The sequence below is a fragment of the Apodemus sylvaticus genome, chromosome 10, assembly GCF_947179515.1.
Source record: "Apodemus sylvaticus chromosome 10, mApoSyl1.1, whole genome shotgun sequence".
Taxonomy (NCBI): Eukaryota; Metazoa; Chordata; class Mammalia; order Rodentia; family Muridae; genus Apodemus; species Apodemus sylvaticus.
The window spans coordinates 61,638,777-61,655,244 of NC_067481.1; the positions used below are offsets into that span (position 1 = coordinate 61,638,777).

At 45.4% G+C, this 16,468-nt stretch overlaps 1 protein-coding gene across 1 annotated transcript in view; it reads right to left on the reverse strand.

Moving 5' to 3' along the window:
* Fbxw10b (F-box and WD repeat domain containing 10B) overlaps window positions 1-16,468 on the reverse strand; it is a 35,738-nt gene that overhangs the window by 8,211 nt on the left and 11,059 nt on the right. Inside the window, exons 6-10 of the mRNA XM_052196800.1 lie at window positions 13,656-13,765; window positions 11,375-11,575; window positions 8,904-9,025; window positions 3,862-4,010; window positions 2,316-2,458 (exon numbers count right to left, since the gene is read on the reverse strand). Of these exons, the coding sequence (XP_052052760.1) occupies window positions 2,316-2,458; window positions 3,862-4,010; window positions 8,904-9,025; window positions 11,375-11,575; window positions 13,656-13,765 (725 nt within the window). The remainder of the gene's footprint in view (window positions 1-2,315; window positions 2,459-3,861; window positions 4,011-8,903; window positions 9,026-11,374; window positions 11,576-13,655; window positions 13,766-16,468) is intronic.

A 16,468-nucleotide genomic window follows, 5' to 3' on the forward strand; every position in this document is an offset into this window, starting at 1 on the left:
GATGAAGCAGGAGACTGCCAGCTTGGGGCTTTATAACAAGACCCTACATAGAAACAGAACAGCTAAAGCACTGATATGCACATTTCTCCAATTGGTAACCAACTGTTTTACCTTACAACTGGAAGGAAAACAAAAAAGAAACCCAAGCAGAAGACAAGAAATAATAATAATAATAATAAAACACTATAGCATAAACTAATTGGGTTATTTTTTTAAAAAAAAATCCAGCAAATCAATATAACAAAAAATTAAACCTTTGAAAAGATTAGCAAAGCGTGATAGACCTCCCAACAATTCTTTACTAAAACTTGCCTAGGCTGGGAGACCCCCCCCCAGGCTCAATTCCTAGCACTGAAAAAGAAGTAGAACAAGAGAGAAGGTTCAAGAATGGAGGAATGAACTAGGGAACATTTTTGCTGATGGATGGAAAGTTCTATATGTAGGTAATGTACAACATTGTGAATATACTATAAACTGCTATAGACTAATGAAGTGAATTTTGTATAATGGAAGCTATGTCTCAATTATAAAAAAGTTAATTATCGTATGCATTGTGGAAAAGACATGGAAGTTTTTTGGGGTTTTTTTTTTTGTTTTTTTTTTGTTTTAACTCAGAGTATAAGATCACCATCTTTTCATGCTCTGTTTTGATCTTTTATAAGATCAAACCAACTTTTCATGCTCTGTTTCTACTCTCATGACCTTCTCCCACACTATAATCAAAATCACAATTTTAGTTGAACACACTGAATTAAAGGAGTTGCCTTTCTCTAGCGCCTCCATACAGCAACTGTCTACCATATTCAACCCGATCCCTGGAATCCTTCAGAAAAGCACTCTATAAATAAATGCTTGCTGCCAAACAAATACTTTTGAGCAACTCCTGTCTAGCTAACTCCATTACAGAAGGGTGGAGGAGCACGCAAACAAGGCCTTAGCTATATCCTCCAGGTAGTTACGGTCCTTCTGTGTCCTTGCCCGGTATCAAGAACCAATATGAGGCTGGAGAGATGGTTCAATGATTAAGAGCCCTCGTTGCTCCTTCAGAGGACTGGGAATGGTTCCCAGCACAAGCATGATGGTTTACAAACACCTGTAACTCCAGCTCCAGGGGGTCCGACGCCCTCCTCTGACCTCCACAAGAACCAAGCGTTCACATGATGCACATGCATATATGCAGGCAAAACACTCACACATAAAATGAAGTGAGTAAATCTAAAGTCTGTAAAATACAAATGTGAATGTTGGTGGTGACATCTGTGGAGAGTGGCAGTCTCTGAAGTTGTCTCCTGGCAGACAGAAGGCCCCTGGGTTAATGAGATGACAAACTGTGAGAGCTAAGTCTTACTGGGTGCTATTTAGAAAGATTTAAAAACATACAGTTAATACTTTTCAGGGACATCATAAAGTTGACTCCCTTGTTGAGGTCGCAGCTTGATTGTCCAGGTGGTTCACTGAAAGACTTCCCCACAATTTCCTGGGGATTAGGTAAATCCACTGAGCACAGGCATTTCTTAGTATGCACCTGCTAATGACGTAGGTACCATGTGCCACAAAGAGCATCCGGATGTATACACACATCTTACATCTTATACCACATGCCTCTCACAAGGCTGGTGTATATGGAGTGTCGAGAAATCTAGAACCGGACTTATTAAACGACTATCCTCACATAGATTGCCCTAAGGAACCCACTGACTCTTTTAATCAAGTAATATAGCGTTTTGTTTCTTGGCACTTTAATGCACTGAGGGTAAAAGGCATTATCCCCAGAGTCTATAAAACCCTATAGGCACAGCAGAATCATTAATTGGCCTCGATAACCCTTCCAAGTGAGCCCAGCTGTGACTTCAGAATACTTAATAGGCACCAAGCAGCCATCAGCACTAAATCTGGACTGGAACCGAAAAATGAAACCCATTTGCAGACCTGGAACGGAACCTGGTCTGTAAACTTTGAAGTATAAACTTCTCAAATGTCTTTTGTTATTTTTAGGCCTTGGCACGTGGGTCCTTTTAAGGTTTTGCAAGCACATTTCCCTGGCATAAGGACCAAGTTCAAGAGTACTAAGTTTAGAGTTGGCATCATTGGGGACAATCTGCTAGTGCACCAAATAGCTAACAGATGTGAGTTTTACTGCGTGTCACATGTTTTCTTGAATCTCAGCACTTGGAAGGCTGAAGCAAGATCACAAGTTCCAAGCCAGCCTGGGCTACACAGGGAGACCCACTCTCGCTCCACCCCACCACAGCAGCAGCACGCAGAGAGGCCTGTCCCCTGAAGCCTGCACCCCTCACCCCTCCCCCAGCACCTACTTAGGATGCTTGAAGGCCATCAGGCAGCGCTCGTACTTTCCCACCATGCTCCAGGCCATAACCAGGCCGTCAGCACCTCCAGAGACAAGATGCCATTGGTTAAAGAACAGGCACTTCACGGCTCCCTCGTGCCCGGTGAGAGTCTGCAAGAAAAGATGCCAGGACTTTCAGACCCTCTCAAGTTAGACCGTGACTCCTCCGCTGGCCAGGGTTGGAGGCGTCTGTAGCGGAACCCCGAAGCTATATCCCACTTCTCCCGTGACTGCCCCTCGTGCAGCCTGTCCTTGGCTGACTTCTCCTCTAAGAAGACAGGAGAAGCCCATGCCTCCCTCCTGGCAGGTGGCGTTCACTTCCATGCTCACTCAGGAGGAATATGACTGAGGTTAAGTTCTTGTTCTGGTTGGTCAGTGGCTGGGGCAGGCTCCATCTCCCTGCAGCACAGAGAGGCCTGGGGTCCCTCTTATCGACTGTCGTCCTCAGCTCTTTGCCACGACTCAGAGGGCATATAGGGGCAGTCTAATGCCTGCAGCTGAGGTTCAGCCACAAACAAGACCGGTATGGAAAAATCCTGCATTTCACTTGCTACCTCAAGCAAGATTTTACTAAAGCCAGGAGTCCAAATCCAGAAAAAAAAAAAAAAAAAAAAAAAAAAAAAAAAAAAAAAAACCATGCTTGTGGACACATGATGTTGTCTGGATGCACCCCACAGAATCCACATGTTAGATATTGAATCCTCAGATCCATTAGTTGATGTTCACACTTCATAAACCTCTGGAGGTGATAGCATTGTGATGCTGTGCTCTCAATAATGTATTGATCTGGTCAAGGACTTGTGTCCTGTCCCAGGAAAGACTTTGTTATAAGAGCAGTGGTCTCTGGAATTCTTTGTCTTGTCATCCAATGGTCTCCACCATGGCATGCCCCATCCCAAAGGCCTTTCCTGGAAGCGGGGACCGTGTTCTTGGACTATGCGCCAAATAAATCTCTATTCTTTATAAACTATAGCTTTTGGGTGTTCTGTTAAGAATAACAAAATACTGAATAGACTAGGACAATTTCTAATGCCTTTCCAGCACTTTTTTTTCTTTTGCCTTACTAAACTAATTGGTGGTGGGGCTTCCTTAGAAAAAGAACAAATAATTTATTGAAAAAAAAAAGTATTATTTTCCAGACAACCAGCTAGGCCCATGGTAGGATATTCTAGGAGTTGACTCTGCCAGTGCTAGAAGGTTACCTGCCTCTGCCTCTCTTAGAAAGCCCTGGGGCTCATGTACTGTGACCGTGCAGAGTCATTATGCAGCCTTCATCCACCCACTGTTTCACAGTGTGGAGCATGATGTGGGGAGTGGGGTGTCCTACGATCCTGACCTACTTTGACTGTCTGTGGAGACCCTTCCTTGGCTGATTCTGGGTTTTCCTGGTTGCTGGCTATATAACCCAGTGGCTTGAGGATGGTCTAGGGAGCTACATGGAGGAACAGACCTCCATGCCCTTTGAACCCGTTCCCAGTGTTCCTGCTCCAGTGACCAGCGTACTGCCCACTCACCTTTTGCAGCTGAGCTGTAACAAGATGCCACACCTTGACTATGCCTCGCTCACAGCTGCTCACAATGTAGGTCTCACTGATCTTGGCGGCCAAGATGGGATCTTTGTGTTTAAAGGTCTTCAGGCACTTCCCTGTCTCTATGTCCCATTCTGACAAGGAGAGGTGACAGAAGAGGCAAGGAGGGGTTGGGGAGAGGGAGAAGATTACAGTGAAGTTCTGCTTGTCTTAAAATGGCGCTTAGTGACTCTTCCCACACAAACCTTCACCTGGATGGTACCCCTCCTGCAGTGACATGGAGCCCCCTGACAACTGACCCTTGAGAAAACCAGCAATGCAGAGGACCTTCTCTCTGACCCTGGAACTCTCTGACCCTTGGAGCTGCAGTGCTAGACAACCCCAATAAGCCTGGATTGTCTTTGCTGCTGGGCAGACTTCATGAGAACCAAGGCAAAGCTAGTGCCTTGAGCTTTCCCGGGGGCTCCCTTCCGGATCCGCAAACGGCGAGCTGCCATCCCCTCTAGGCCAGGCTTTCCTGACGCTGACAGGCGTTGGGGTTTGTGGCATCATTTTCACAGACAAGGGTGGGTTTGATGCTGCCGCTCTGCAGGCTGTGTTAGAGCAACTGCACTGTAGTTCACTGGAGCTAGGTGGAGACGGGAGGGGATGGATATGTGAGCAAATAGAGCTACAAGATGCTCCAAGTGGAGGCCACAAGTTCCAGGGGTGGATGCCAAAAGTCCTACTTCTCCAGCCCCCAAAAGTGCCTCTGTCCTGAGGTGACAGAACAAGTAACCAGTAACCTAAAAGAAGGATAGCCAGAGCTGAGACTTAGAAAACTAACAGTGAGCAAGGAACTACGGTGTCTGCTGTGGGCTGCTCTCATTGTCTCAGAGCAAACACCATTTCTTTTTTTTTAAATGGATATATATATGGAAAATTATATATGTGTAATATATGGAAATATATATATAATTTTCTATATTCTTTGTTTACATTCCAAATGCTTTCCCCTTTCCCGGTTCCCCACCCCCACCCCCATCGGTCTCATAAACCCTCTTCCCACCGCCCATTTCCCAATCACCCCCCCTCCCATTTCCCTGTCCTGGTATTCCCCTACAATGCTGGATCAACTCTTTTCAGAACCAGGGCCCTCTCTTTCCCTCTTCTTGGGTACCATTTGATATGCTAATTGTGTCTTGAGAATTCAGAGCTTCTGGGCTAATTAATATCTACTCATCAGTGATTGCATTCCATGTGTATTCTTTTGTGATTGGGTTACCTCACTTAGGATGATATTTTCAAGTTCCAACCATTTGCCTAAGAATTTCATGAATTCATTGTTTTTAGCAAACACCATTTCTACTTCCCACCGTGCAGATGAGGAAACTGAGGCCTGGAGTTCAGGAACTTCCTCAAGTTAGAAAACGACCAAGTGGGAGAGCTGGGAACTGGAACGAAGGTGTCTGGGGCCTCTGTTCCACTGGGACTTGTGTGTGCTGAACTCCACGCTGTAAGTGTGCTTTCCTCCCCTCCCTTTCCCATATGTACATCTTGTCCCATTTATAACATCACCAGGGATGAAAATAAAAAAGTTAACCAGACAGTGGTGGTGTACGCCTTTAATCCCAGCACCCAGGAGGCAGAGGAGGCAGGCAGATCACCATGAGTGCCAGGCTAGCCTGGTCTACAGAGAGTTTTCTCTACAATAGCTAGGGCTACAGAGAGAAACCCTATCTCAGAGAGAGGAGGGGGGTAAAAGATTTGTTGGTAGAGTGCTTTGTTTCAAGGAACTTTAAAACCATGAAATTACTTTTTGTTCCTTCAAGGGTGTCCTAGTTCGTAGCCCAAGTAGGTGGCAGAACTCTTGAAAGACCAGGCAGGCTAGGGGCCACAGCCCAGGACAGAGTGATGGAAATGGTATGTTTCTAATTGTGGATTTAGACCTTTAGTTTGTCCTTTTAAGATGCTGGACTCAAATATGTACAAACTCACTCAATTATTTTGGTGCCCTTTAAATTTTATATGTGAGGTCTGACTGCCCTGTCCTCAGTCCAGCCCCACTGTGTGGTTCTGCGGAAGCGTGCAGCCTTCCTTACAGTCCTATGATACCATGGGTCATAATGCTGGGACTTGAGCTCCTACCCTGTACCTCCAGAATTCCCCAACTGGGGACCTTGGAGACCAAGACCCTCAGATGGCTTCCAGGTTGTGGCTGCTCTTTTGTCTCAACCCCTCATCTAGACAGTTTTTCCCATGGCTTTTGCAAAAACCAATGGCTGCAAAGATTTTCATTTGGGGATGGGTAAGGATATATACAGCAGTCGGGAGCATGACTCCTTCTTTCACTGAGTCTGAGCACCTCTGGGTCCCTTTCCTATGTTCGTTCTCTCTGCCTATCCCTGACAGGCAGTGATTCCCTAGACCTCTGCTTTCTCTTCCTCTCTCCTGCTTTCCTGAAGAAATTTCATCCACACTTTGTTATTATGAGTTCACTCCACCATATTTATATGTTCCACATCCACCGGTTTAACTAACCACCAATCCAAATATTTGGTGGCCAAAATGGCATCTGTACTAGACACTGTATACATGAATGTACACATAGACATTTTGTCACTGGTACTAAACAATGTTGAAACAACTATTTAATTGGCATTAGCCTTGTACTATGTGTTATATATCAACTAGAAGTAGTTTAAAACATACAGAGGGGTGTACAGAAGTTCAGTACAAGTATTGTGCTATTTCACATAGTAGGATGTGCATCCTCAGATGTGGTTGGTATCCAGGGGAGGAGCTCCTGGTATCAGTCTCCTGTGGACACAGAGGAACAACTGAAACTGCCAAGAATCAAATCCACCTATCTAGAGCCCTCAGCCAGGGTATCCATTTCTGGGAAATTCTCACATGAAAGTCCTCAGAAATCTCTCCTTCGTTGTATTTGCTCTTGAAGACTCCTAGAACATATTACCACAAAGTTTCTGGCTAAAATAGAAATGTATTGCCCTTTATAGATGTGAGATACCATCCCACATGGCTGATGTCAAGGTGTCAGCATAAATATCCTACCCTACAGGGGGAAGCCGATTTCTTTGTCCTTCTCTATGGCCTTCTGGAAGCCACCCTCTCCCTTGGTTCATGATCCATTCTTCCACCTTCCATGTCAGCAATTTTCCACCTCTTCAACAGTCACATCTCCATTGGATTACAGTCAAGAACACTTCTCTGTTTTTTATGAAACCACACAAATACATTGACCCACCATCAATAATCCAAAATAATCTCCACATTCTAAGGTGGAGATATTAATTTAATCATATTTAAAAGCAATCTTTTTTGCATCCCAAGATGTATTAGTCCATATGTCATTGCTTTAACAAAACAGCTACCATGTGTCTATATGCCAATGCTTTAATAAAACACCTATCATGTTTATTTATGATAAGATTTTATTCAGCCCAAAGGCTCAAGGGTTCCAGGGAATGGTACTAACATCAGCTCTGGCTTGTTGATGGCCCCCTTAGCTGTATCACCTTATGGTGGAAACGTGTGTGTGTGTGTGTGTATGTGTGCATAAAAACACTGCCAAACTGGATGTCAGCAGTCCCACAATCCTTTGTGCGGGCAGTGCCTTTGGTTGGCCCAAAGACTTCCCAACCAAGCCCCTATGTCACTTCCATTTGCTACAGAGGTGACCAAGCTTCTGACACATGAATCGTTAGGGGAACACAGCCAAGCACAAGATAATAAGATAATCTAGTCACCAGTTCCAAGAATTAGGGTGTAAACACTTTAACTTGATCTTCACTCTGCCTGCCGCACTCAGCATGTCTAAAACTGCACCGACCACCCCCCTCCAGTTTTCCCTTACTTTGTTCTCTCTTCATAGTCTTTATTATTTCTATCAATTGAGTTTTTACATGGCTGGAGGCTTGGGGGTTTTTACAAGGCATCACTGCTTGCTTTTCTAGCTTTCTTTTTATATCCAGTTAGTGAGAAAGTCCTGGCAATCACCCCTCTGGAAGTCTCTCTTCGACCTGGACTGCGCTGATTATGAAGCCACATCCATCTGAGTTCCCTCATGCTCCTTGTTCTCAAGGATTCTGAAGATACTGCAGCAGTTTTCTAGGGTGCAAGGTATCCTAATTTTTCCTTTCTTTCCACATAGTCACCTTTTTTCATGTTCCTCCAAACTCACATCTGACTTACTATACACATTAGATCATGTCAAGTCCAAACTGAAAACATACCTATGGCTTTAAGGTTCAGTGTTGCATCATGGTGCAGGAAATGCCCTCTAACCAGTCCCCGAAAACAGCTTAGAAGACCAATATTCAACACCACACACAGCAGTCCAGCCACACCAAGTAACTGGAAGTACTCAGTTCAGTCTTCCCCACCCTCCTCTGTCCATTCTGCTTGGAGGATCTTCTACTACCTGCCCTAAGATCACACTCAAATGGTATCCTGCTGATGAAATTTTCCTCCTTTACTCTTCTTTCTATGTTCCCTTTGAATGCTGCCTGTGGTTAGGAGCACATGACTGAGAGCCAGGCAGTCCAGTTCAAATCCTACTTTTTCTCTTTGTAGCTCTGATTGTGATTACTTTCCTGTCCCAGTGATTGTGATGGTAGTGCTTGACAAGATCAAGAATGACCTGGGTGATGAACCTCAGAACATGTGTGTTTGGGATTATCTTAATGACATCAATTAAGGTGGAATGACCCACCCACTGTGGGTGGTAGCATCTCCTAGGCATGTGATCCTCAATTGTTGTTGAATGGACAGATTGACAGATACATGAATAGATGTGCAAATAACAGAATAAAAACTAGTTATAGAAATGAGTGGGTGAGGCGGAATGTGTTTGAAATCCCAGAACCCAGGAGGCAGTGACAGGAAGATCATGAGTTCAAAGCAGCTCAGGCTATATCAAGAAACCCCGTCTAAGGTGGAGAAGGAGGAAGGAAGTGGGAGAGAAGGAGAGGAAGGGGAAAAGAGAGGAAAGAACGGGAAGAAAGAAAATAAGACAAATTTCTTACCTTTCACCTGTCCATCTTTTGCTCCAGATACAAGCCTGTTCTTATATACATCCAGGCAAGTAATTGTCCCCTGGTGGCCATAAAAGATTCGTATGCAAGCCCCAGTTTTTATATCCCAGTATCTGCAGAAATGAAGGCATATTTTAGAGGTTTTTCTGAAGGTCCAGAGGATCCTACTGTATAGGGTTCCTTTAGATAGCTAGATAGTTGATAGTGTCTTGTCACTGTTGGCGTCAAGTAAGATCATTCTCATAGAAAAAGTAAATCAGCACAGTGTGCACTTTAGAACTAGTAACAGGTAAGCACATCAACCTACAGAACTCAAAACCATTCCTCTATCTGTAACCAACTGGAAAGCAAAGGGGTATGATGCCGTTCTGAATGGACTGGAGCTGTGAGGCTTAGTAAGAGTGCGCTAGAGTGTTATAAAAGAGAGTTTTAGACAGAAAAGAAGGAAGCTCTGGAGGTAACTGAGTAAGAAAGAAAGACAAGGGCCTGAGTCTGACCCCTAGAACCTACATAATAAAGAGCTAGCATGGCGACCTGTGCTTGTAGCGTGAGCAATGGGCAGGGGGCAGAGCCGTGGGGTTTACTCACCTGTCGGCCTAGCCTGCTAGGTGGGTTCTAGGCAGTGACACTCTATCTAGATAGGTACACATGGAGAAGGATTCGGTTGGGGCCGTAGCTAGAGTTCAGGACCTTGCATTTGTGAAAGCCCAGGTTCAATCCCCAGCACTGGGGCAGAGGTTAGGTAGCACCCCAAGGAGGGGGAGGGAAGACAAAGATGAAACAGAGTAAACTAATGGGTGAATAAACGGAAATGAAGCCTCGTGCAGACTGATAATGATCGCATGGTGTGAACTGTCACGTGAAGGCAGCTCAGTCCCCTCCCTAATGTTCAAAACTGAAAATAAACCAGAACAACAACGACAACGACACAACAACAACAACAATCTCAGAGGATAGCCACAGACAAATGAGATAAAGAACTTACCCTACCACATATGCAGATTTAAAAACCAAAGTAATTGAAACACTGTTGAGCAAGGAGAGCCACACGGAAGAGTGAGATATAACCGAGAGCCTGGAAGTGTCGAGAGAGAGAGAGAGAGAGAGAGAGAGAGAGAGAGAGAGAGAGAGAGAGAGAGAGAGAGAGATGCAAGTCTTAGGCCACAGCTGGCCTTGCAGACCAGCGGGAAACTGTTTTCTCTTATTTTTGTTCTTTTTCATGAATGATGCTGAGATGGTTGGGGACACAAATGAAGAGCCTCTTAAAACAAGAATGGATTGTAGGTAGACTGAATACCTGAAGGTGAAAGGCAAAATAAGATTTTTAAAAAAAAGGGCTTTTACAAAGGCACCACAAAGCCAGCCGTGATGCTGCCTATAATCCCAGCATTCAGGAGGCTGTGGCAGGAAGATTGCTGTGAGCCTGGGCTACGTAGCTAGACAGTTAAAAAAGAAAACAACCACAGCCCAAAGCTCATGCACTTGGGCACCAGGTGACATAGCCAAGATCATCCCTGGCAGCTCTAGACCTGAATACCAGAAATCACACACATATTCATCTGCACGAATATCCACCAGGTAAAACCCCATGGCTTCACACCAATAGGCCATGACTGCTAAACACACCCCGTGGGGAGTCTTAAGGCAAGTCCAGGTCAAGACCAAGTGTTTCCAAAGTACAGTTCCATCTATGTTGAAGCAAAGGTATGAGCAAATGGTTGGTATTTTTGAAAATATATAAGCAAGAAGCAAAATCTATAAGGAAATGTAAGACAGTGATCAGTATGGAACTTTGGGCAACATTACCTGTCTGGAAAAAAAAAAAAAGAAAGAAAGAAAGAAACAAGGAGGAGGAGATCACTCATAGGCCAGGGAAGGGATCTTTCCCGGTCTGAGCAATGGGCATAGGAATATTTATTACATTCTTTAATATGAGAGGCTGAAGGGATGGATCCCTGCGCCCATACCAGTCAGCTCCCAGTGGTCCAGCTCTAGGGGATTCAACAGCCTTTACTATCCTCCAAGGGCAGCTGAACTCAGCCGTATACCCACCCACAGGCACATCCTCATACACATAATTATTTTATAATTTTTAAATAAATTTCTAAAACTAAAATATTTGAATTATACTCAATTTAAACATGGTCTTGCTTCCATATTATATTTCCAACCCATAAAAAACTAAGTTCTTTTGAAAGAATTTATTTAAAAAAAAAATTCTGATTTTCAACACCAACGTTGAAAATCTACAACTTACAAATCTACTTTAAACAGTAAATAAAATCCTGGCCTGTGTCTTGTAAAAAGAAGCCTGCTTTTATAGGTATTCTAGAAGTAATGTGATTCAGGATAACCTATACATAAATATAAAAGGGACAGAGCATTCTGTGCTTGTGTCTCCAAAAGTTACCTAGTTTAGGCTGGCCCTAGGCAGGACAGTGATCATGACCAATGGCTCTCACCTGATGCTCAGATCGTAACTCCCACTCAGGAGAATGTTGTCCTCCTCCGACAGGAAGAGAGCCCTGACGCTGCCGGCGTGGCCTCGGAACTCAATGGGCAGCTCCTTGACCTGCATGATGTCCAGGAGGTGGATCTTCCGATTGGACGATATGGCCATTAGATCTCCCCCGCTATAGTGGATGATTCTGTTTTGGTCAAACCTGGGTTTCAGGAGGTGGTGGAGATGGATTATAGGAAAGAGTTAGTGTCCTTCCCGGGCCCCCACAGCACCTGACTTTTGCCTACGGCGGTAGAGTAAGAACTTCGGTGCCTTTCAGAAGGCGAGGCCAAGTAATGATGGGACCTGATGATCCCTACCTCACTCTGCAGAAGTCTGTGTCAAGGAGGATTAAACACTGAACACATTCATAAATTTATATTTTTAAAAATAGCTTATGTATGCTAAATCCCTTAATATCAGATTAGTCTGAGCGAAAGTTCCCAAACTGAATTGACCATGGAAGTCTGTTTCTCACAGAAAATTTCAGGGGGAAATAGTTGGGGAGTCCCATGTGCACTGCATTTGCTCTTCCTGTCTTTCCTAACCAATACCCAAGGAGCAGTTCTTAGGCTTGGAGTTCTGTGCTATAAGTACCAATGGCAATAAAAAAGATTGTGAATCTCCCTTTGCACATAATGAGCTTTATCATCAGTCCACCACTGCCAAGTGAGATGAATTGATTTCCCAATCAGAAAACTATTGTTGAATTGGGTATTACATGAACGGGATGACCAAATAATTTGTCCAACAAGAGCCATCTTAAACTGTGAAGGAGAACGCTGCTATTACACCGCAGTCGCAGAGTAAGGAGGCAATCACTTTGAACAGGAGGAAACTGCAAGCAGGAAGGCAAAATCACTTTGAGCAGGAGGAAATCTTGGGATTTATCTCCTGATTCCTTATGTCACATCTAAAGTGTGGCACCCCCTACACACATGTAAAGAGCAGCTGTCCCCACACAACTTGTCAAGCTATCCCTATGCTGACCAAAAAATAGGATTCAGGCAACTCAGCAAAACCTTGTGAATAAAGAGAAAGGAACTAGGCCAAAAAAATATGGGGAGGGACTATTAAAATACTTTCTTAAGGCTGGGGTTATAATTCTGTGGCAGGTGCATATGGACCTAGCATGTGTGAGGCCCCATGTTCTATCCCAGCCATATATATATGTATGTATGTATGTATATATATATACATATATATATATACACACACACATACATACATACATACATACATACATTGATACATACACAAAAAATAAAGCCTTTTGTGGCATATCTAGATGATGTCATGTAGTTCCATTATTATAAATACATTTTCATATTTAAAATAGATACCAGAGCGTTTTACTGAGTTGTGTGACAGAAATGTATTATATATCCCCATTTCCTTCAAGTATGTGCTATGTGTTTAAAACCATGATCCTGGAGCTTATAGTTCAATGTTGTACTGGCTAGGATTATGTCAAGTTGGCACGAGTGGGAGTCATCTAACAGGAGGGAGCCTCAATTGAAATTGCCTCCATAAGGCAGGCTGTGGGCAAGTTTGCAAGGCGTTTTCTTAATCAGTGATTGATATGAAAAGGCCCAGTCCATTGTGGGTGGGGATACCTCTGGGCTGGTGGGCCTGGCTTCGGTAAGAGAACAAACTGAGGAAGCCGTGAGGAGCAAGGCAGTAAGAAGAATTCCTCCATGGCCTCTGCATTAGTATCTGCCTCCAGGTTCCTGCCCAGTTTGAATTCTGGCCCTGGCACCCCTCAATGGATGCTGCTTCAACATATGTAGACTAAATAAACTCTTTCCCTCCCAAGTTGCTTTTGGGTGTGGTGTTTCATCACAGCAATAGCCACACTAACTAAGACAAATACTAGTGGCGGTTGTCTCTCAGTGACACGGACACAGAAGACCTGTATTTCTCCATACACTGACTGGGATTATAGGACTCTTCTCCCAATCAGCATGTATTAGTTCTCAAGTTGGAATCAGACAACAGTAAAACTGTAAAGAACAAAGATTTCATGTGTGTAACCTGTCAAAAGTCTGTTGATCAGAATATCTAAAACTAATGAAGATGGGTCTTGCAGCAGAGAATGGTGCAGGTTGAACAACAGGTTCTCATGCCGGTTCAGACCTGGAGCCTAGCCGGAGGAACCCTGCCTCTCAAGCCAAAGACGGTCCAGAGAAGCCTAAGGGGCCTTCAAAGGTCCAAAAAGATCTAGCTTCCCACACCATACTTACGTGTCAGAGAGAATGCGGATGTTGTAGGTACCACAGAAAACATTCCTTTCCTCCATCTGGACCAGCTGGGTTTCCTGGTTCTGGTAAGCAGTCCACAAGTTGTAGTCATTCTAATGAAGAGATAATAGAGGAAGAGTCATCATGGACTTTACCCAGAGTCTAGATGCACCATCCCCATCCCCAGTCTCCTCTTCTCTTCAAGGATGTAGTTACTATTTAGGGTTGTTGGAGAGAGGCCCTTAAGTTACCTGTCCATTAGAAAACACTGAGATGAAGGTACTAATTCATGTCTGAACTCTGTATTTTCTACAGTTTGAGTCTATGCACTTTTGTGGCTGAATTCCAAGTGCTGCACTATTTTCCTGAAAATGAGTTCACACGGACATGCTCACACAGGCATGCTCACACGGACATGCTCACACTGACATACTCACACAGGCATGCTCACATGGACAAGCTCACACAGGCATGCTCACATGGACAAGCTCACACGGGCAAGCTCACATGGACATGCTCACACAGACATGCTCACACGGACATGCTCACATGGACAAGTTCACACGGACATGCTCACACGGACATGCTCACACTGACATACTCACACAGGCATGCTCACATGAACAAGCTTACACGGGCATGCTCACATGGACATGCTCACACAGACATGCTCACATGGACAAGCTCACACGGACAAGCTCACACGGGCATGCTCACATGGACAAGCTCACACAGACATGCTCACACAGACATGCCCACACAGACATGCTCACACGGACAAGCTCACACGGACATGCTCACACGGACATGCTCACACGGATAAGCTCACACAGGCATGCTCACACGGACATGCTCACACTGACATACTCACACAGGCATGCTCACATGGACAAGCTCACACAGGCATGCTCACACGGACATGCTCACATAGGCATGCTCACATGGACAAGCTCACACGGGCAAGCTCACACGGACATGCTCACACGGACATGCTCACACGGACATGCTCACACGGACAAGCTCACACGGACATGCTCACACGGACATGCTCACACTGACAAGCTCACACGGACATGCTCACATAGACATGCTCACAGGACAAGCTCACATAGGCATGCTCACACTGACATACTCACACAGGCATGCTCACATGGACAAGCTCACACAGGCATGCTCACACGGACATGCTCACACAGGCATGCTCACACGGACATTCTCACACTGACATACTCACACAGGCATGCTCACATGGACAAGCTCACACAGGCATGCTCACACGGACATGCTCACACAGGCATGCTCACATGGACAAGCTCACACGGACATGCTCACATGGACAAGCTCACACAGGCATGCTCACACGGACATGCTCACACTGACAAGCTCACACGGACATGCTCACATAGACATGCTCACAGGACAAGCTCACATAGGCATGCTCACACAGGCATGCTCACACTGACATACTCACACAGGCATGCTCACATGGACAAGCTCACACAGGCATGCTCACACGGACATGCTCACACAGGCATGCTCACACAGACATGCTCACACAGACATGCTCACACGGACATTCTCACACTGACATACTCACACAGGCATGCTCACATGGACAAGCTCACACAGGCATGCTCACACGGACATGCTCACACAGGCATGCTCACACAGGCATGCTCACATGGACAAGCTCACACGGACATGCTCACATGGACAAGCTCACACAGGCATGCTCACACAGGCATGCTCACATGAACAAGCTTACACGGGCATGCTCACACAGGCATGCTCACACTGACATGCTCACACAGACATGCTCACATGGACAAGCTCACACAGACATGTTCACATGGACAAGCTCACATGGACAAGCTCACACAGGCATGCTCACATGGACAAGCTCACACGGACATGCTCACATAGGCATGCTCACACTGACATACTCACACAGGCATGCTCACATGGACAAGATCACACTGACATACTCACACAGGCATGCTCACATGGGCAAGCTCACACGGACATGCTCACATAGGCATGCTCACACTGACATACTCACACAGGCATGCTCACATGGACAAGATCACACTGACATGCTCACACAGGCATGCTCACACAGGCATGCTCACACTGACATACTCACACAGGCATGCTCACATGGACAAGCTCACACGGACATGCTCACACTGACATACTCACACAGGCATGCTCACATGGACAAGCTCACACGGACATGCTCACACAGACATGCTCACACGGACATGCTCACACATGGACAAGCTCACACAGACATGCTCACACGGACAAGTTCACACGGACAAGCTCACACAGGCATGCTCACACTGACATACTCACACAGGCATGCTCACATGAACAAGCTTACACGGGCATGCTCACATGGACATGCTCACACAGACATGCTCACACGGACAAGCTCACAGGACAAGCTCACCTGGACAAGCTCACACAGGCATGCTCACACGGACATGCTAACACAGGCATGCTCACACGGACATGCTCACACTGACATACTCACACAGGCATGCTCACATGAACAAGCTCACACGGGCATGCTCACATGGACATGCTCACAGGACAAGCTCACACAGGCATGCTCACACAGGCATGCTCACACTGACATACTCACACAGGCATGCTCACATGGACAAGCTCACACGGGCATGCTCACACAGGCATGCTCACACTGACATACTCACACAGGCATGCTCACACGGACAAGCTCACACGGGCATGCTCACACGGACATGCTCACACAGGCATGCTCACACAGGCATGCTCACATGGACAAGCTCACA